The 21,958-nt window shown below is 36.7% G+C and overlaps 1 protein-coding gene across 1 annotated transcript; it reads right to left on the reverse strand.

Annotated features, from left to right (window-relative positions):
* Positions 1-11,695: 11,695 nt before the first annotated feature.
* LOC130565128 (galectin-5-like) lies at positions 11,696-13,946 on the reverse strand. The gene is made up of 6 exons (XM_057351703.1): positions 13,846-13,946; positions 13,652-13,723; positions 13,472-13,547; positions 13,137-13,228; positions 12,892-13,045; positions 11,696-12,124 (listed from the first exon to the last, which is right to left on the reverse strand). The coding sequence occupies exons 3-6, from the start codon at positions 13,487-13,489 to the stop codon at positions 11,978-11,980; spliced, it is 411 nt and encodes a 136-aa protein (XP_057207686.1). The 5' UTR covers positions 13,490-13,547; positions 13,652-13,723; positions 13,846-13,946; the 3' UTR covers positions 11,696-11,977.
* Positions 13,947-21,958: the final 8,012 nt, after the last annotated feature.

The raw sequence follows: 21,958 nt of genomic DNA on the forward strand, positions 1-21,958 counted from the left end.
TTTTCAAATGCATTACTGTTGTCTACTGTTGAAATGTAAAAGTCATAAGCAAAGTTATATCTTATTTAAAAAAGAAAGAACATCGCATTTATTTATTATTATTAATTGTTGGGTAAGTTACTCTGAAAAAGTAATTAATTAATAGTTACTAATTACATATTCAATAGTGCAATTAGATTACTGTACAAGTTACTCTCTCCAAAAAGTATTTAATTACTTATTACTAATTACTTCCTATATCCTATAGCAACCTTGATTAGTTAAGTGATTCAAGGATAGGCACAAATGACTCTAAATTCATTCAAATAAATCATATAAAAGTACACAAAGTACTCTTATTAACTGACTTAAGTATTACAAATGTGAGAAAGATACAGTACATTAATGCATGCATTTTAAAGTTAGACTTTAAAAACTAAAAACCAAGATATTTCTTATTATTTGGCAATTTTTATAATGAATAAATGTTTTTCCAGTTAATGTCAAGCTCGAAAATATTGTATTGAGTTTTTGTGATTGTGAGTGGGAGGGGGCCTTTGGATATTGTTGAATACAATAGAATCCCTGATCTAACTGGGACCACTAACAAAAATAACCAAAATAAAAAGTGCTTATATTCTATGGTCTTTTATTATAATACAGTGTATATAAACGTTTGTGACCCTGGAAAAAAATCAGACTTATCTTTTTGTATGTTTAGCAACAGATCAGAAGACCAGAGTTAAAAGCGTCCACCATTCCACGAGCCTTCCTCAAGTTCACCTGTCTCTTCAGTCTGGACAGATAAAATTGTAAAACAATTTGGCTTGCTGCCATTGTAGGAGGAGCTTGGTCCTGATACTCTGCTCAAGCTTTGAGTTAGTCCCTCTGATAAAATTAGTTAAATCAGTGTGGATGTGGTGCTGGGAAGGATGAGAGATGCCAGAAGAATCACCAGTAGCTTAGGGTCCTGAGATGGCTCGTCTGTCCTCTAAATGTAAATGTAAACTTCATCTCATTGAACTTATATTCTTATATATAGTTTACAAACAAATAAGTACTAATGGGTGTATGATAATATAGCAAATACAGATTTCAACAGGAGAAGGCCCTTATGATATTTACAAATAGTAAAGAAGGCCAGACCAGTTAGAGCGGTTTCTTAAGGCTTCTTAAATGCATGTACTGTAGTTCACACAGAAATAAAAAGTTTTGTCCTAAACTATATGACTTCTGTTTATTTTGTGTAATTTTAATATGATAAGATGGATGAGTAAATGGTGACTGACTTTTCATTTTTGGGGAACTGACCATTTAATTAGTTACTTTAATTTCAAGAGCTTGTAACATCACAATATATCATGATTACACACGATTCCATTGACACCAAATTATTTGCATATGAGATTCAGCAATCTTTTTTTTCTAATAAGTCAACACTCTTTGCATGCGGATTGTTCTGTCAATCATAAAGGAGGACACATAATGATTAGAAATTAACAGTTTATTGAATTGCCTTTAGTTAGGCCTAATTAATCAACCAAAAGAAATAAAGATTGGATTATAGACCTTAAACCATGATGAAAGTCAACTGTAAATCTCCAAAGATTTCAAAAACATCAATTTCAGAGAACTGCCAGATCCGATCGTTAAAACTGTGCACTTGTTGACCATTTCCAGACACATTGTAGCGATGGCCAATAAATGGTTATCTGAAACAAACAAACAAAAATAAAATATGTGGTACTATCTGCTTTCTTTGTTTGTTTGTAACAAGAGGATAAACAAGCATTATTGTTCAAAAGTTCTTGCCTGTGCTAGAACAATTCTAAGCTTGACACCGATTGCTCCTATAAAGGTTGTGACATTCAAACATTAAACAATGTGCATATGACATGAACGTTACAGCATTATAAAAGTTATGAAACTTTTAAAAGTTATATAAAGTTATAAATGACACAAAAAATAAAATAAATATGCTCAGGAATCAGAAAGGTCTGCTTAATTCGAATGGTTGACCTTTAAACAGCATGCCTGCAGGACGTTCTTCTGCACCCCATTGGCCATCCCAAGTGTTGCACATTACCTTATTCTCATCAAAACGAGGATTGTAGTGAAATGCAATCCCAAATGTATGGCGCAGGTTAATATGTTAATAAGGAAAGACACCATGATAAACAAATCAACAACAGAAAATATTTTGAAACAGAAGATAATGTTCTCTGTGTCCGATCTTGGTTAACCTTTAAGCGTGGTTGACCACTCCTCGAAAAGTGAAGGTTTTGCCAGGTGTCACACCTTTAATAACAGTCTTGTATGGAAGCGCTGATTATCGGTCAACCATTTACATTTTACATTTATGCATTTGGCAGATGCTTTTATCCAAAGCGACTTACATTGCATTATCCTATACATTTATACATAGGTATGTGTAATCCCCTGGGTCGAACCCACAACCTTGCGTTGTTAACGCAATGCTCTTTCCACTGAGCTACAGGAAAGTTACAAACAAGCAAGACTTTAATGATGATTTAAACAATACCACATTTTCAAGTTGTGATACTTAAAAAAATGTGTTTAACGCACTTAAATAGAATAAGGGTTTACTTAAAGTGACACTCTAACCTTGAAATTCACCTGAAAGCTTAATATTAAAAACTAAAAAAGATTACATACTAAATATTAATCCAGCTTTTAAAGAAATATGTACATTAATAGTTCAGCACTGCAAGATAAAACGTTATTATCTGCTCAGTCAATAACGTTTAATGCGTTTGAACAGTTAAAAGTCATAGAAGGAATACAGGAAAAGTCATAAAAAATAAAAATAATAAAAATAACCTGATGATAATAAGATGTGTTCTATTCTATTATGATCACAAAGTAAAAAAGCTGTTTACTTACAATCGGTTGCGGGCATTGCATTCTGCCAGTTCTTTTCTACAATCTTAAATGTCTTTGACTAGACCTATAATAATGCAAAAGTAAGAATTAGTTACAGGAATTCAAAATATATTTTTTATATAAAATTAAGTTTACACTACTTTAACTATTTAATTACTTTGAACATTCAGGTGTACGGTCCAAAATTACATCACATTTGCAGCCATGCATGCACCTTGCATTAAACTATTACTGAAGGTTTCAGCTAAATTGTTGCTATATTTCTTTTTGCTTTAATATTTAGTATTTTGTAATCCAAAGTATTTTGATAAAAAGTAAGTACGTACTTAACGAGGGCTAAATGGTTGTGCTTTTGCCTAAATGGGTCATGTGGCGTAATTCTTCTTCTTTTCCTTTTTAACGGCGGGTGGCAACATACGTTTGAGGTGCATATCCACGGCCACCTACTGGGCTGCGTTTCCCGATAACGTTGTCTCTTAGCGCGCTACAAAGACTCTTAAGGTACACCTTAACTACAGTTATACCTATATAGGCCTGTTTCCCGAACTACTGTATACCTTATGAGGTTACTTTCCTACGTCCCACGTAACCAGGTGCTGTCCATGGTGGTGGTGCTGAATTAATGCATATCGATCGTTCGACAATCAATTATTCACTCTATACAGGGACTGCTTCACTGCGTTATGTGAGGTAGCGCCGTTCCTTATAAAATAAGCACTTTAGAAATATAGTTGAAGCTGCATCTATTAGGACTCATCGGATAAAAATAAACCAAATTGCAAACTAAATCCGACCATGGATATTGTTTAATTGTGAAATGAGTGTGCGAACCCGCAATCTCATGCCCAAATGTATCAACCCGCAACACTAACTGGCATGTATGGTCATTTATAGCAAAGGTTCTCAAACTTTGGGTCGGAGGGTCAAGCAAAGCCACTTGCTGTTGCGGTGCAATAAAAAGTTTATTCCAACAACTAACAATTAATTGTATAGTTCACACGTTTATTGTGCTTGGACACTGGATGCGCAAGCGGCGCATTTACAGCGCGATTGTAGCGAGGAAGGCGGGGCGAGAGCCGTGGTAAGGCGGGGCCGGCGGCGTAAGTGGCAACGAGTGTCAGCTGTGCGACCGCCGGTCCCCGCATGCCTCACGGGGGAGCTCGGGAGCATAAGAGGACGAGCGACCGGACCATAGAGAGAGAGGACCCGGGCCCGGAAACTGTTAAGTTTGTTTATGTTTGTGTGGCCGGCAGTCGACCGTGAGGTGGCTACCGGTCTTTTATTCTTGGATTATTGTTTGTTTATTTTAATTAAAGTTTTGTGAATGATCGCCGGTTCCCGCCTCCTTCCTTCCCTTCTATTGAACAGTGTTACAGCGATTTATTAAAAAAAAATATATATATATATATATAATCAACATTATTAATCACACTTACAATATCAAGGGGAATAATATAAACAAGTATGCCATACAATAAGATATTTTGATATTGAAATTAAACTTATTCATTCATGACAAGAAAATTAAAAAGTAAAGGGAGTGAATGTGTGCTGTTTCCCTATTTTCTATTTAAAAAGTGTTCCATGAGATACCCGTGCTTGGGAACACCTTTATATTTTCATAATATATGTTGCTAAAGTGTCATTATTTACTCAATAAAAGAGCAGAACGCGGAACATATAATCAACAGCTTTCTATAATTTTAATTGCAGCATAAATTGTAGCCAGGTTTTAATGGATTAAATGCACTAAAATGCTCCGCGGATGGCGCGTCTTTGATTTAGCCAAAACATTTGCTGTATCACAGTTTGACTAAACTTTATAGCACAATCTTTCTCCTTGAATATACTCCAAATTCTTTGGGTTGCCAGCTGATGCACCTTAGATAATATCATTAAAAAGTTAACAACCATCAATGTAAAGACAGACAATTGTATTCCTTGCATGAAAACACGTCAAATACTGGTATTGTTAACTTTAGTATTTTATTTGTATAGACTGCGATGTAAACATTGTTTTTCACAGTGCACTAGCGGGTGAACTCTTAACTGATAAGGTATAGCTAAGAGCGCTCCAGACCAACCTTCCAAACGTATGACTTACAGAAGGAAAATTTAACTAAGAACGTTTCGGGAAACACATATTAACGATAACGTACAGCTTAAGGTATAACTTAAGAACGACGTAGCGTTAAGAAGGTTTCGGGAAACGCGGCCCAGGACTGTGGGCCAGAGATGTGATGTAATGACAAGCGCAACAACTTAAGTTATGAGAGACAGGTTGCATTAACCTTACCAACTATGGGTTTTGTAAGTAAACAACACATGAAACAAAGCTTTCAATTTTCCTTAAGTATAAGGGGTGGGCTGGCCATCTGGCGTTCCGGGCGTTTTCCCGGTCGGCCGCTAACGTACGTGACACGATTGTCGTGGCGGAAGAACCCAAATGCAGGCAGACGTGAATCGGGGGGGGGGGGGTAACAGAAGACTTCTATTAACAAATATAAACACAAAACAAAAACCCATGGTGGGGCAAAATACAAGAACAAGAAAAAACCGATAAACCAACACAGGACGAGGACTAACTAAACACTATTGTCATGGCTCTGCTTCCTTAGTCATGTTTTTCTTGGTCCTGTAGCAGAGCCATGGCAAAGCCTTAGGTTTTATGTGAGAAGACCATGGGATGTTTGTTTTTTGACATCTCATGTGTTTTCTCAGGTCTTGTCATTGGCCCCGCCCCTCTCGTTTCCTGTATTGTCTCCCTCTTGTGTCTTATGTTCTACACCTGCCCCTGCTCGTTATCCCTCGTTTGTCTTTCCTTTATATACCCTCTTGTTTCTTTGTCTTGTGTTGGTGGATTGTTTGTACGTTCTGTGTACTTCTGGCTGTTCGTGATGTTACCTTGTCTATTGGATTCCCTTGTCTTATGTCGTGCGTGTCATTTAGTCTTAGTTGTTTGATGAATTGTTTTGTTTAATCCTGTTTCTTTGTTTTATCCCCAGCGTGGGAGGTTTTGTTTTAAAGTTCACCTCAGTTCTTTTGGCTTTTTCCCCATCGTGGGTTTTTATTTTATAATAAAGTATTGTGTGTTCGCTACTGCTGCCTGCGCTTGGGTTCTTCCACTGTAGTTTGTGACAACTATACTGAATAAAACACTAGACGAACTAAACTAAACTAAACTAAACACTTACTGGGACGATGAAACACGACAGGAACAGGTGACAAAGGATTCTTTGGACGAGAGACAAGACGAACTGGATACACCTTGTAAAGAAAACAATCCTTGAGCACAAGACAATGAAACATGAGGCATTATATGGGGGAATACAAACGAGGGATAATGACACAGGGCAGGTGAGGGTAATGAAACACGGACGGGAAGCAATACATGAAACGAGAGGGGCGGGGCTAATGACGAGACACTGGAGAGAATGCATATTATTGTCAAAAGGACAATAATATGTTTCTCTCCACACATAACCAAAGACTTTGTCATGGCTCTGCCTCAGGACCAGGAAATCCAAGACTAGGTGAGGCAGAACCATGACAGTATGGGGCCGGAACGGACGCTTGGGCCGCTCAGACAGAGTATTATAAATGCGAATGCACGTAACTCGAATGCAGAAGACACGTATGCATGCCACCACACTAACATAACAGGCCCAATCACTTCCCATTGAAGAAGGATTATGCCAATGGAATGTTCTTTTTGTAACAGAAAAATGCTTATTGACTGTTGTGCAAATGTATCCTTTAAAACCACCTGATTCAAATGATCTTGTGAATAATTATCATGCATTTTGTTATTACCATTTACCATACCATTTAAGCAACATATAATATTGTAAAGGGCAAATATACATATAAAACACAAACATAAATAAACTGCTGAAAATAAGATCAATATTAATGCTTCGTATTTAAATTCTATGAATTAAAACTAAAGCACGGACAATTTAAGAACAAAGCAAGGTCAATGTTAATGTTACATTAGCTTTACAATATTTAACAACATGTTTAATTGTACATGAAAGTCGGCTGAGACTGTTTCGCGGGCTGCGCGTGGTATTCTGTCCCGCGGGCTCATGGGATATAGAAGCATCTCAAGTATCCATCGTGAGTGCTTCAGAATCTGTGCGTAACCAGTAAGCCATCCGGGAATTTCTCGCCTACTCTTTTATGAATACTGACGATTCTGACATACTGGGCTGCGTTTCCCGATAACGATGGATCTTAGCACTTAAGAGCGTTTTCTACGAGCGATTTTGCGAATGTTCTTCATCGTTTCACGTGCGTTTCCCAACAATGCAATTAACGCGATCGCAAGTAGCAGTGCTTAAGTGCTACTTACGAGTCGCTATCCGTTTGTCAGGTGCTGAAATGTCACCAATGGCTCATTTTTGTAGCACGTGCTTGTTTTCGAAATGTTTAGGCTAATTATTTTCACCTGATGTGCATGTGGTAGGTGAACATTGTTTAATGTTGCTTAACATATTTTTTGTGCAACGTGTAATACTTTTTCTATGTGTAGCCTATATAGGACTTATCTACTGTAATTGTGCAATGTATTTAGCAGGTTCTAGGGAAAATAAAAAAGTTAAAATCAAAAGTAAAAAAATGCTGTATGTGTTTGTTGAACCACATTTTATTTTACCACTTTTGGGTGGTGTGGAGGGGGCAATTTCAAGTTAAGTTTTTATTAGGGCCTATGTATTATCTAGCTTTCTAGCTCCAAACAAAATGTTTATTGTACACATACATTACCAGCACTTTATTAATAATAAGCACAAAGTGTGTTCATTATGAATATGAACCTTTCAATTAGAGAGCAATAAAGGAAAGAGCTAATCAATCCATTTTCTCAGCAAATTAGGCATTCAGTTTCATTAAGTATTGCCTTCTGCAGTTGTTGGAACATATAGGCAGTGTGATATAAGGTTTGTAACAGTCTGAAAACCTTTAATCACATGGTTCCTCTAAATAATTCATATTCATCATATTCAATAATTCAGATAGTTCACAATAGTCTCAAAGAAGAAATCACGGCTGCACTAGGCTAGAGCAGCAGGAGAAAGACAAAGACACTGACAATCACCAAGTAAGCATTTTGACCATTTCTCTTTTAAACACGACATTTTTACTTTGCATAAAATATGTAGTAACTTTAATACAGCAACAAACATGCATCCCTTGTTACCAACAACTTGTCCATACTATACATATTTTTATTCTTTACTTTATTAATGTATGTTCAGTCATTTCATTTTTATTGTACTGTATTTTGTATTAATGTAGTGTTATAATTTAAAAGATTTAAACAAACAAACAAAAAAAATAATAAAAACATGATAAGTCACTTATAGGCATGTTTAAGTTTAAGCGCAATTCTCCGGTTGTCCTGCAGGTGACTTCATAAATCTGTCTTCTTACGATGCACTTAGGGCTTTACTATTACTCCAGAGCACTCGTAGATCTACAATGATTTTCAAGTTCTACTTAAGTTACGATGCTTTTGGGAAACAGATCGTAATATTAAGATCACTCCTACGATCGTTTTTACGATCAACTTAGGCTTACGATGCTTTTGGGAAATGCAGCCCAGTTCAAGTACTGTTTTCTCCTACTACATAGTAAGTAAGTAGGCGTATTCGGGCGCAACATAGTTTACGCACGTCCAAATCTCGCGAGAAATAGTCAATCCGGGTATTTCTCGCCTACTCTTTTATGAATACTGACGATTCGGACATACTATTCGTTAGCCTACTGCTTTTTGCCTACTATATATAGTAAGGAAGTATGCCATTTCGGATGCAGCCAGTGAGTCTTGTGTCAAAGAATATACTTAAAATCTGGAAAGCTGCATGCTTCCTTTATTGAAAAGTGGAAATCCTTCAGAGTTATCTTATCACCCTATTTCCAAATTATCAGTTTTAGCTAAGGTTTTTGAATCTCAAGTGAATTTGCAATTAAAACAGTTCTTAGATGAAAATAATATTTTGAGTAATTACCAGTCAGGTTTTAGAAGTGGTCATATACTATTACTACTGCTATGATTGTGACCAATGATGTTGTCAGTACTTTGGAATAGATAAAAGTCAGCATTGTGCTGCCTTGTTCGTGGATTTATCTAAGACATTTGATTCGGTGAATCATAAGTTATTGCTGAACAAACTTCGGAATATTGGTCTTGTCATGGTTCTGCCCCATCTTGTCTTGCTTTTCTTGATCTCGTGGGAGAGCCATGGCAGAACCTCTTGTTTCATGTGGAGAGAGGCGTTTTGGCCCTTTTGGCTTGCCATACTCTCTCCAGGTCTCCTCATTGTTCCTGCCCTCTTGTTCCCTCGTTAGTGCTCGTTATTAGTTCATGCCCCGCACCTGTTACCTCTTGATTTATCCCCTTTATAATGCCCTTGGGTTTTCTGTCCCGTGCTGGTTCATTGTGTACTGTCACTTGTTTCATATGGGTGAGTCCGTGTCGTGTCGTGTCGTGTCGTGTCGTGTCGTGTCGTGTCGTGTCGTGTCGTGTCGTGTCGTGTCGTCTCGTCTTTTTGTAATATATGGTAAATGTTATTTTTTAGTCCTGTCTAGTTTAGTGTAGTTAGTCTTTGTTCCTGTTGTAGATTCCCCTGTTTTGTTATGTTACCCCCACGTGGGTCTTTGTTTTGTATTTTTGTTATTAAAATGTCTTGTTAACCCCTTACCCGCTATCTGCGCCTGGGTCCTCTCTCCGTGTCTCACCCCCGCTCCCTGACAGGTCTTAGTCCAACGGCCACAGAATTGACATCGTTACCACAACACCTGGGGCCTCATTTATAACCGTTGCGTACGCACAAAACATGCCCTGAAAGAGGCGTACGTCACTTCCCACGCAAAAGATGGATTTATAAAACAAACTTGACGGAAAAATTTGCGCACCTGCAAGCAAACTCTGACCCATGCGTACGCACATTCTGGAGACAAGGGGCGACACAAATGGTGAGTTAGTGAACTTAGATTACAGATACTATAATAGATAAAAACAATTATAAGCATTAATTCCTCACACACATTTAATTTGACCTCATATCCGTTAAAGATCCACATTATCACGAAGATTAAATCTGCAGAGTTATTTGCGCTTGTTTTGAACGATAATTGTTTCAGGCACCTTCTTGTAAAATCCAAAATTCAAATCTTAAATAAAAATTATATCTAAATATTTAATCAGCGCTGTCTCACCATCACACTATGAGCGCGTGATGAGGAGATGATCCGACTGAACAGGGACAGCATCAAATATGATAACTGCAGAACACAGTGTAAATAAATACAAAGTATATTTTCCTTAAATACTGAGCATAATCATCGAATGTCAAAGTCTGAAAATTCAGCCATTAAGCTCTTGCACAATCGTTTCTCTTTATGTTATCAGTCCTAACGATGTTCATAACAAAGTGAAGAAAAAATGAAGAAACATTCGTCTTTTACAATTATGTCTTCAAATGTTATCTCAGGTGAAGGACACCACTAATTAATGATGTGATTTTAATGAGGTGTTAATGATCAGTCTAAATGCTGTAAACATTTAAATGCTGCGGAGACCTTCTTTGGCTTTAATATAATAATAATTATTTATAATTATAACAATTATTAATTTGGAAATCTCAGTGAATCTCATGTGTGGCCATTTGTGATTTCGTTACGGAGATAAAGGATGGGATCGGGTGTTTTCGGCAGTTTTACATCATTTTTAGTTATTTTTCTATGGCATCTGATAGCGGTTGGACCCGGAAACGATATACGTCCATTATGCCGCGTGACGTCAGGCTCAACAAGCGGATTGGATGCCAGGTTTATTAATATACGAATCAGCATTCATGAGGTGCTTTGCATTGACTATTTATGGGTAAAAATGGGCGTGTACAGGGCGGCATATCAGGCTGATTCACGTACGCACACTTGCAGGTGATCTGTGATTTATAAAGCGAATATTGCTTACAGGTGTGCTTACGCACGGTTTTATAAATCTGAATATTTTTGGCGTACTATATTTAATATTAATATTTTTGGTTTTCGGGCGCACGTACACTTTTAGTAAGGATCCTACGCACAGTTTTATATATGAGACCCCTGGACATGATTCTCATAATTTCATTCACCGCGACGCCGTCTAAGACTTACAAACCCCCCTCACCCCCCATTTTCAAAAACTCATTTTGGATCCAAAACGGCGAATTTCGCTGAAACGTGACAAGTTGGCATCCCTGTCTCAGAGCAACACGCATACTGTTTAAATGTATATCCATATTAAATGCCAGAACAATTAATTGTTAATTTTATTACTCGTTTTGGATGTGGGCTTATGAACAAACGTTTTGCGCATTACATAAAAGGTACAGTAACATGTAAAAGCATAATATTAAACACTAACGTATTTACATATTAACTCTTATTTTGTATTATTCAATTTTTAATTTGACCAAAAAAGCTGTATCAAAATAATTTATATTCTGTGCTAATGTTGATTTGAGGCATTAAAATGAGTAGAAATCTTATTTAAACGTGAACATTTAATGGTCTGTTTTTATAGGTACAGGAAGCCAGCAGCAATTTGATATTGAATGGATCACTACTGCCACCCTGAGGCTTTCGACAGGAGAGACTCGTCACTTGATGTTTAAAACCGCTGTATTAAGCAAAACACGATCAATTTGTGTATATTTGTTTTGTTATTTAGCTCTAGATGTAGAAAACCTATTGTGTGTGTTTACACTTCTACTCAACCATGAGGCTGATACAGGGGAAGAAAATCAAGCAGGACACGAAGTGATGATAGAATAAAACGCAGTTTATTGAATAATCTTAGTTGCACTTCAATGCCCAGTCTGATTAGAAACAGACCTGGTGTTATAAGACAATACAGCACTTAACATCAGATTAAACCAAAATGAAAAGAATCATTGATAAAATAAATGCTAATCATGAAATGATCAGCACGATGATTAAATGGATTGACTATAAGTGAAGGTTTTAAAAACTCAGATCCCGAGATTACCAAGCAAAGGCAATAAATGAACTGCTCTTATTGGCTTGAAGGTGGATGAAATCGCTGCTAAACCTCCACAGAAATCACCTGCAGATCTCCACAAACATCAAGAACATCAATATTTTTCAACTCCATGAAGCGATGGTTGTAATTGCACATTTGTTGACCATTCACAGACACGTTGTAGACACTGTCAGTACAATAAATGTAGACCTGAAACAAACGTAAGAGATGAAAATATATAGTTTATTCCTGTACATATACAAATACAATCTAAACAAACAAATCTGGGGACTCGATAGTGAGCTGTCATGAATTACAGGCAGAACCCAGGCGCAGACAGAGTGGAGTGAACAGAAAGCTTTATTATAACAAAACTGAAACAAAAACCCACGATGGGGAAAAATGCTCACAAAAACAAGACTTAAAACAAAACACCTCCCGCAGGGGAGGGACAAAAACAGAGGAAGTCCAAACGATAACAAAACAGACAAAAAGGCAGGCAACCGCACACTCGAACTTGGACAAGGGAACTCACGGGCTTGACACACGCTGGACAGGGGTAGGCACAAAGCAAACCGGTACTGAACAGAGGGAACTGGGGCTAGATAAATAGGGAACACTAACGAGGGAAGTTAACAAGGGGCAGGTGAGGGGAATGAAACACTAACGGGAAGATTACACGGGACAGGTGAGGGGAATGAAACACTAATGGGACAATGACGGGGAAACAAGGGGGCGGGGCCGAAGCACGAGACAATAAGACACTTGGCACAATGTCATAACAAACAGCCACGTGTCTCCACACAAGACATAACACACACAAGACGTGGTACTGTCATGACCCGGTCCACAAAACTAGGAATTTCAAGACAAGAAGGACAGGATCATGACATGATCACTTTAAAACTACAGTCAAACATAAAACAATCCTAGATGGAATGTGAAGTACAGTTGTAACAAGAACAGTGTCTGCGTACCTCAAAGGGTTGACCTGCTTTAAACGGCATGCCTGCAGGATATTCTTCTTTACCCCATGTCCCATACCAAGTGTTGCACACTACCCTATTCTTATCAAAACGAGGATTGAAGTGAAAGGCGATCCCATATCTGTGGCGAAAGTTGAATTCCATCCTGATAAAGATGAGAGGAGAGAAAATACAACAAATAAACAAATATTTTGAAACAGAAGATATATTTTCCTTTGTGTCTGATGTTTGTTAACCTGTAAGGGTTGGTGGGGTTGACCACTCCTCGAATAATGAAGCTTTTGCCAGGCTTCAGAGGACCATTGATCACGGATATGTACGGGACCGCCTGATTTGAGGTTCATAATTGAAAACAAAACATTTGTAGGTTGTGATACTGAGCCAAATATGAACATAGATCAAAGCACTCAGAGCTCAGAGAAACAATAAACCTGAAAAGTACAACCCTGCAGATTTAAAAACCATTAAAGAAAAGTATAACATGACAGATTTATGATAAAGGTGTCTTCTCTTAAGAAATCATAACAACAACCTAAAACGCAAGTTTTAGGCTGATGAAAAAGTCACTTACCAGCTTTTGACTTGCCATTCTGCCAAACTGTACTTTTCTGCAGTCTTACAATATAAGTGCGTCTGTCAAATGTGACCTGTAAAAATGCACAAAAGCGAGCAGCTTAAATACAGAGATGGTTGAATAAGGCCAACCCATATTCAGGAAGGGACAAATTTGAGGAGATAAGGAATACAGCACCTGAAAATACCAAGGAACCCTATCTCACTGATCTGTATAGTGTCCTTAGAGTCTGTTGTAGATATCTACAAACTTACAAAGCATGAGTTAGCTATCGGCTACTTGTGTGTTGTTTTATCACAGATGTGAACTTTTAGATTGATGCCATTAAATGAAGATATACTATCAGTATCAGATCATTCCAGGGAACTTACAGCACAAAACATAAAACCCAGAACTTCCTCACAAGGAAAAAATAATCTTTTAAGTAACTGAAAGAGCTGAGAAGCATATACTATGTATCTTACAGTCCGTGTCTGTGTTCCCCTGTTTGTTTTGGACTTTTGTTACTCCTGTTTTATTTTGTAGTTCTTTGTTGTCTCTTTGTTCATTGGTTCCATGTGATTGTCTGCCCACATTTCTTGTCTACGTACTTGTTATCCTCATAAATTCTGTCTATATAAGTCCTTGTGTTTTGCTTGTTATTTGTCAGTCATTATTTGGTCCTGGATACTGTGGGAAATATTATTCAGAATATGAGTATGAAGTAANGTGTCCTTAGAGTCTGTTGTAGATATCTACAAACTTACAAAGCATGAGTTAGCTATCGGCTACTTGTGTGTTGTTTTATCACAGATGTGAACTTCTAGATTGATGCCATTAAATGAAGATATACTATCAGTATCAGATCATTCCAGGGAACTTACAGCACAAAACATAAAACCCAGAACTTCCTCACAAGGAAAAAATAATCTTTTAAGTAACTGAAAGAGCTGAGAAGCATATACTATGTATCTTACAGTCCGTGTCTGTGTTCCCCTGTTTGTTTTGGACTTTTGTTACTCCTGTTTTATTTTGTAGTTCTTTGTTGTCTCTTTGTTCATTGGTTCCATGTGATTGTCTGCCCATATTTCTTGTCTACGTACTTGTTATCCTCATAAGTTCTGTCTATATAAGTCCTTGTGTTTTGCTTGTTATTTGTCAGTCATTATTTGGTCCTGGATACCCATTGTGTTCATTGGTCCTGGTCTTGTCATTGTATAGATTAGGCCTATTTTAGTTTTGTTCTTTTAATAAATTATTGTGCTGCAGATGGATTCTATCGCTCTCGTTCCTGCCTCAGCGTAATATGAGATAAATATGAGCAAAAACAAAGATAAGACAAAAACAGAGACAAAGATGCAATTTTGTTTAATAATTTGCAAATATAATCTCATTCCTATAGGGTGCTGTGTTTCAAGATTTTTTTCTAATTGTGCATTCAGTCGGTGTTGAGGCTTTAATCAGTTGATGTTATGGGTCTCCTTTAAAGTCGACATGAAACGGAAATAGCGATTGTCTTTTTTTCTGTATCATGACGTATACCCAAGTAAAACGACTTCTGAAATGAGAAAAAAAAATGTAGAGCGGGACTTGATTTCATCCACCGACAACTGATAGGGTCCTTATAAGGTGAAAGATTCGAACCTCAGTTTGCAATCTGTCAATCATTGCAGCCCCGCCCTCGTGCCCTCGTGGCCAGAAGTGAAGAGAGGTCGTTTTGAGAGGGGGAGGAGGTTAACGTTTTTGATTAAAGATTACAAGTGCAAATGAATAAAAAATAATGATGTGCACGGGTAAATAATGAATAATAAATACTTCACCACTGTGTAAAACAATTAGAATGATCATTTTTAATTTCATGCCGACTTTAAGTAGAAAAAAACGTTGGTTCAATTTTAAAAAATAAGTTACCTGGTTGCCTTAAATTTTTAGTTGCAACTTAAAAATATTAGTCAACACAATGAGTTTGCATCAGATTTTTACATTAGAATGTTAAGTTTTGTTGGTTTAAGTTGAAAAATAACTCAGTGAAATAAGTGATAAGAATGCTCTTCAAAAACTGATGTGGGTGGATTTGATAAGCCTTGGTTGAGGCCTAAACTTGTGTTATTTCACCCCCATGTAAAAACATCACAAAATACTGTGATACCACATTATCAAAATAATTTCGATACAGGCACATATAAGTTATGTTAAATAAGGTTTTTATTTGTTTTTGTTTATTGTTAGTCTATTTTAAAGCAGTTTACAGGTTCTTCTACCAACCAAGAGGCAAAATGGTATATGAAACAATCTTTAGTTGAATAACAAGAAATACAGCTCTTATTGCCTTGGTCTTGATTTGATCTATTAAGGTGTACTTAAATCTGTACATAAGTCAAATGCAGATCTCCACGAATGTCAAGAACATCAATTTCACCAAAGTTGAGGAAGCGATGTTTGTAACTGTGTATTTGTTCACCATTCACATAAACATCGTAGCGATGGCCAGCACAATAAATTTTAACCTGCAACAAAAATAAGATGTGGTATTATTTATTTTCACATCTCTAATAAAGCAAATACTACATATCCTCTGTTCATTAAACACTATGGGCTGGTTTCCCGGACAGAAATTAGACTAGTCCTAGATTAAAATAAATGTAAGAGCTGTCCAAACTGAAAACAACCTGCACTGACATATAAAACGTAAAATACATCAGTGCCTTTGTGCTGTTTTAAAATGCACAGTAATGTTTTTTTGTAAGGCATGTTTGCTAAAACTACTTAAATTGTCTAATTAAACTAAGGCCTAGTCCTGGTTTAAAATAATCCCAGAATGGGAAACTGCCCCATTGCTATACAATTCTGTGACTAATCCCAATCAAGATTATAATTTTTGTCAAATTTACAATGCAAACAAGAGGTTATGTTGAGGGATCATAAAGATATGAGACTACCTCAAAGGGTTGACCTTTTTTAAACGGCATGCCATTAGGGTGTGCTTCTGGACCCCACTTCCCATCCCAAGTGTTGCACACTACCATATTCTGATCAAAACGAGGATTGTAGTGAAATGCGATCCCAAAACAGTGGCGCAAGTTGAATTGAATCCTAAGGGAGATGATAAAATAAAAAAAGAAGAAACATGATACAAGATAAATATATTTAAACCTTTCAAGATGTATTCTTTGTGTCTGATGTTGGTTTACCCAAAAGCGCTGGGGTTGACCACTCCTCGGATAATAAAGCTTTTGCCAGGTGTCACTCCACCGTTGATAAGGCTTTTGTATGGTACCTTCTATACATACAGTATGGGAAAAAATCAAAAGAATTATTTAAGATCTAAGAAAATACAGCACTGCAGAAATAAACATCTTGTCAATGAAGTAAATATTCATTTATAACAAACAGCGTTTGATTTTTTTAAAGGGAATAAATAAATAATAATTTAAAACTTACGATCTGTTGTGAGCTTTACATTCTGCCAGTTCTTGTTTCTTCAGTCTTCTCTTTAGCTGCATTAAAAAGACTGACCAAAATAATGGACAATGTAATCTATCTTAGCTAAATAATAGTTAATAATAGTTAATGGATAAATAACTGTCCCACCCAGATCAATAAGAAGAAATCATTTAAATCTGTCAGCATAATTCAACAAAATGCAATAGAATTTAAACAAATGTTACTCACGGAAAGATCAGGATAAGTAGTTTGACAAGGATGAACAATATAAAATATAACTGGTGAATAAGTGCGTGTCAAGTGTGACCTGTAAAAATGCACGAAAGCGAGCATCTTAAATACAGAGATGGTTGAATAAGGCCAACCCGTATTCAGGAAGGGACAAATTTGAGGAGATAAGGAATACAGCACCTGAAAATACCAAGGAACCCTATCTCACTGATCTGTATAGTGTCCTTAGAGTCTGTTGTAGATATCTACAAACTTACAAAGCATGAGTTAGCTATCGGCTACTTGTGTGTTGTTTTATCACAGATGTGAACTTTTAGATTGATGCCATTAAATGAAGATATACTATCAGTATCAGATCATTCCAGGGAACTTACAGCACAAAACATAAAACCCAGAACTTCCTCACAAGGAAAAAATAATCTTTTAAGTAACTGAAAGAGCTGAGAAGCATATATTATGTATCTTACAGTCCGTGTCTGTGTTCCCCTGTTTGTTTTGGACTTTTGTTACTCCTGTTTTATTTTGTAGTTCTTTGTTGTCTCTTTGTTCATTGGTTCCATGTGATTGTCTGCCCATATTTCTTGTCTACGTACTTGTTATCCTCATAAGCTCTGTCTATATAAGTCCTTGTGTTTTGCTTGTTATTTGTCAGTCATTGTTTGGTCCTGGATACCCATTGTGTTCATTGGTCCTGGTCTTGTCATTGTATAGATTACTTTAGTTTTGTTCTTTTAATAAATTATTGTGCTGCAGATGGATTCTTTCTCTCTCATTCCTGCCTCAGTGTAATATGAGATGGTCAACAAATATGAGCAAAAACATGAGGTTTAAATGAGACAAAGATGCAACTTTGTTTAATAATTTGCAAAAAATAATCTCATTCCTATAGGGTGCTGTGTTTCAAGATTTTTTCTAATTGTGCATTCAGTCAGTGTTGAGGTGTCACGAATCTACAGGAAGAACCCAATTGCAGGCAGGCGGGGTTGAAGGGGTTAACAGAGACTTTATTTAAACAGTAAACACAAAACAAAAACCCACGTGGGGGTAAAATAACAAAGACAAGGGGAATAAGAATAACAGACTTAACAGGAACAATAAACTACTAACTAGACGAACAGAACACTTAATCTAAACTGACATGAACTAGATAAACATTTACTCACAGTAGGAACAAGGTACATTGACTAGACAGGCTTGGGAAACACAACGGTGGCACACTGGATACAAAGGTACATAGAACGCAATGCACGAGCAACAAGACAATGAAACATGAGGACTATTTAAAGGGAACACAAATGAGGGATAATAACAGAGGGCAGGTGAGGGTAATGAAACACGGCCGGGAAGTGATACGGGAAACGAGAGGGGCGGGGCCAATGACGAGACACGAGAAAGCACATGGGCTGTCAAAGGTAAACACCCCATGACTTTCTCACACTAAACATAAGGGATCTGTCACGATCCTGCCCGAAGACTAGAAAATCCTGAACAAGAAGGCAGGACCATGACATGAGGCTTTAAACAGTTGATGTTATGGTCTCCTTTAAAGTCGACATGAAACGGATGTAGCGATTGTCTTTTTTTCCGTATCATGACGTATACCCAAGTAAAGCGACTTCTGAAATGAGAATCCACCGACAACTGATAGGATCGTTAAAAAGTGAAAGATTTGAACGCCAGTTTGCAATCTGTCAGTCATTGCAGCCCCGCCCTCGCGCCAGTCCTCATGACCAGAAGTGAAGAGAGGTCGTTTTGAGAGGGGGAGGAGGTTAACGTTTTTGATTAAAGATTACAAGTGCAAATGAATAAAAAAAATAATGATGTGCACGGATAAATAATGAATAATAAATACTTCACCACTGTGTAAACTATTAGAATGATCATTTTTAATTTCATGCTGACTTTAAGTAGAAAAAAAACGTTGGTTCAACTTTAAAAAATAAGTTACCTGGTTGCCTTAAATTTTTAGTTAATGCAACTTAAAAATATTAGTCAACACAATGAGTTTGCATCAGATTTTTACATTAGAATTTTAAGTTTTGTTGGTTTAAGTTGAAAAATAACTCAGTGAAATAAGTGATAAGAATGCTCTTTAAAAACTGATGTGGGTGGATTTGATAAGCCTTGGTTGAGTAGGCCTAAACTTGTGTTATTTCACCCCCATGTAAAAACATCACAAAATACTGTGATACCACATTATCAAAATAATTTCGATACAGGCACATATAAGTTATGTTAAATAAGGTTTTTATTTGTTTTTGTTTATTGTTAGTCTATTTTAAAGCAGTTTACAGGTTCTTCTACCAACCAAGAGGCAAAATGGTATATGAAACAATCTTTAGTTGAATAACAAGAAATACAGCTCTTATTGCCTTGGTCTTGATTTGATCTATTAAGGTGAAACCTCCACATAAGTCAACTGCAGATCTCCACGAATGTCAAGAACATCAATTTCACCAAAGTTGAGGAAGCGATGTTTGTAACTGTGTATTTGTTCACCATTCACATAAACATCGTAGCGATGGCCAGTACAATAAATTTTAACCTGCAACAAAAATAAAATGTGGTATTATTTATTTTCACATCTCTAATAAAGCAAATACTACATATCCTCTGTTCATTAAACACTATACTATACAATTCTGTGACTAATCCCAATCAAGATTATAATCTTGTCAAATTTACAATGCAAACAAGAGGTTATGTTGAGGGATCATAAAGATATGAGACTACCTCAAAGGGTTGACCTTCTTTAAACGGCATGCCATTAGGGTGTGCTTCTGGACAAGTGTTGCACAATACCCTATTCTGATCAAAACGAGGATTGTAGTGAAATGCGATCCCAAAACAGTGGCGCAAGTTGAATTGAATCCTAAGGGAGATGATAAAATAAAAAAAGAAGAAACATGATACAAGATAAATATATTTAAACCTTTCAAGATGTATTCTTTGTGTCTGATGTTGGTTTACCCAAAAGCGCTGGGGTTGACCACTCCTCGGATAATAAAGCTTTTGCCAGGTGTCACTCCACCGTTGATAAGGCTTTTGTATGGTACCTTCTATACATACAGTATGGGAAAAAATCAAAAGAATTATTTAAGATCTAAGAAAATACAGCACTGCAGAAATAAACATCTTGTCAATGAAGTAAATATTCATTTATAACAAACAGCGTTTGATTTTTTTAAAGGGAATAAATAAATAATAATTTGTAATTTACGATCTGTTGTGAGCTTTCCTGTCACGGTCCTACCTTCTTGCTTATGAATTTCTAGTTGTGTGGCAGGATTGGGACAGAGCCCTTAGGTTATATGTGAGAAAGCCATGAGATGTTTATGTTTTTGACATCTCGTGTTTTCTCGTGTCTTGTCATTGGCCCCGCCCCTCTCGTTTCATGTATTGCTTCCCTGCCGTGTCTAATGTTTCCCACCTGCCCTGTGTAATTATCCCTCATTTGTCTCTCCTTTGAAATGCCCTCTTGTTTCATTGTCTTGTTGCTCGTGTATTACGTTTGTACCGTGTACTGTTATGTGCTATGTACCTCGTCTAGTGTTCCTGTTCCCAGCCTTGCCCGTGTTCTGTGAGTTTTGTGTTCTACCCTGTCGTGTTGTCATGTAGACGTTTGGTCGTGTCCTTTAGTTTAGTTTTGCTGTTCTTGTTTTCGTTTTGCCCCCACGTGGGAAGTCTTTTGTTTTATATATATTTCTTAGTTCCGTTTTCCCCATTGAGGGTGTTTGTTTTGCGTTTTGTGTTTAATAAAATCTTTGTTAACCCCTTAATCACTGCCTGCCTGCATTTGGGTTCTTCAGCCACGCAATCCCTGACACTTTCCATTCTGCCAGTTCTTATGTTTCTTCAGTCTTCTCTTCAGTTGCATTAAAAAGACTCAATTCCCCCTCAATTCGAACCCTGACTTAAAGTAACTTAGTTGCAAATAACAGGAAAACTCACAAATGTGTCCCTCAAAAATGGATTTATTGTTCCGTGCACATGGAAAACCTCCGTGGGAAACGTGTCACTTAACAAAACACTTAGATTAAGTTATAAAACACAAATAAAAGGAAAATGGAACACACTGGCATACATGCGGGGTGCAGTCGAAGCGCACGTAAAAACTGGCGCATGCGCACATACACAAAAGGTAAAAAGGAAGCATAAGCAAATTGCTCTTAACGGGGCCACACCTTACACCACTCGTTACAATATGTTATACTAAACGAAAAAAAATCTTTCTATTTGTCATTAGTCATTGTCAGTTATCAAAAGGGTAAAGACAGCTACTCATTTGAAGACTGCTAACAAAGCATTTGTTTCAAAGTAATTGCAAAATGTAACAATAAAAAATAAATGTAGTTTCAAAAAAGCCCTAACATTGTAGTTGCATCTTAATATTTTGTTTTGCTAAAGCAATGACATTTTTACATACAGTGTCCAAAAGTTATTAAAGCCACAATGTTTAGTCTGTGACTTAATTTTTGTAATCCTAAATGCGTTTTATGATGCCCTACACATTTCTATAAAGTATAGTTTTGTCATTTCGTGTGCGGAATGAATAAAAATGCAAATGAATAGTGTGTTTGAATAATCGATAACACTGATTAGGGACCAATTATTAACTAGTTGCTAATTAGCATGCCTATTATTAGTTTATTGGCTGTTTATTAGGACTAACTGTAAGAAGCACCTATTCTACATGTCCATATTCTACTTCCCTAATCCTACCCAATACCTAAACCTAACAAACCTTGCTAACTATTAATAAGAAACAAATTAGGAGTTTACTGAGGCAAAAGAATTAGTTAATGGTTTATTAATCCCGAGAATTGGACC

The sequence above is a fragment of the Triplophysa rosa genome, linkage group LG14 (assembly GCF_024868665.1).
Source record: "Triplophysa rosa linkage group LG14, Trosa_1v2, whole genome shotgun sequence".
NCBI lineage: Eukaryota > Metazoa > Chordata > Actinopteri > Cypriniformes > Nemacheilidae > Triplophysa > Triplophysa rosa.

Excerpts from the sequence above, each read along its gene's own strand:
- LOC130565128 (XM_057351703.1), bottom strand. Across the intron at positions 13,046-13,136 it reads AACCCCACCAACCCTTACAG|GATGGAATTCAACTTTCGCC; the intron begins GTTAACAAACAT and ends CATCTTTATCAG. Across the intron at positions 12,125-12,891 it reads AAGCAGGTCAACCCTTTGAG|GTCTACATTTATTGTACTGA; the intron begins GTACGCAGACAC and ends CGTTTGTTTCAG.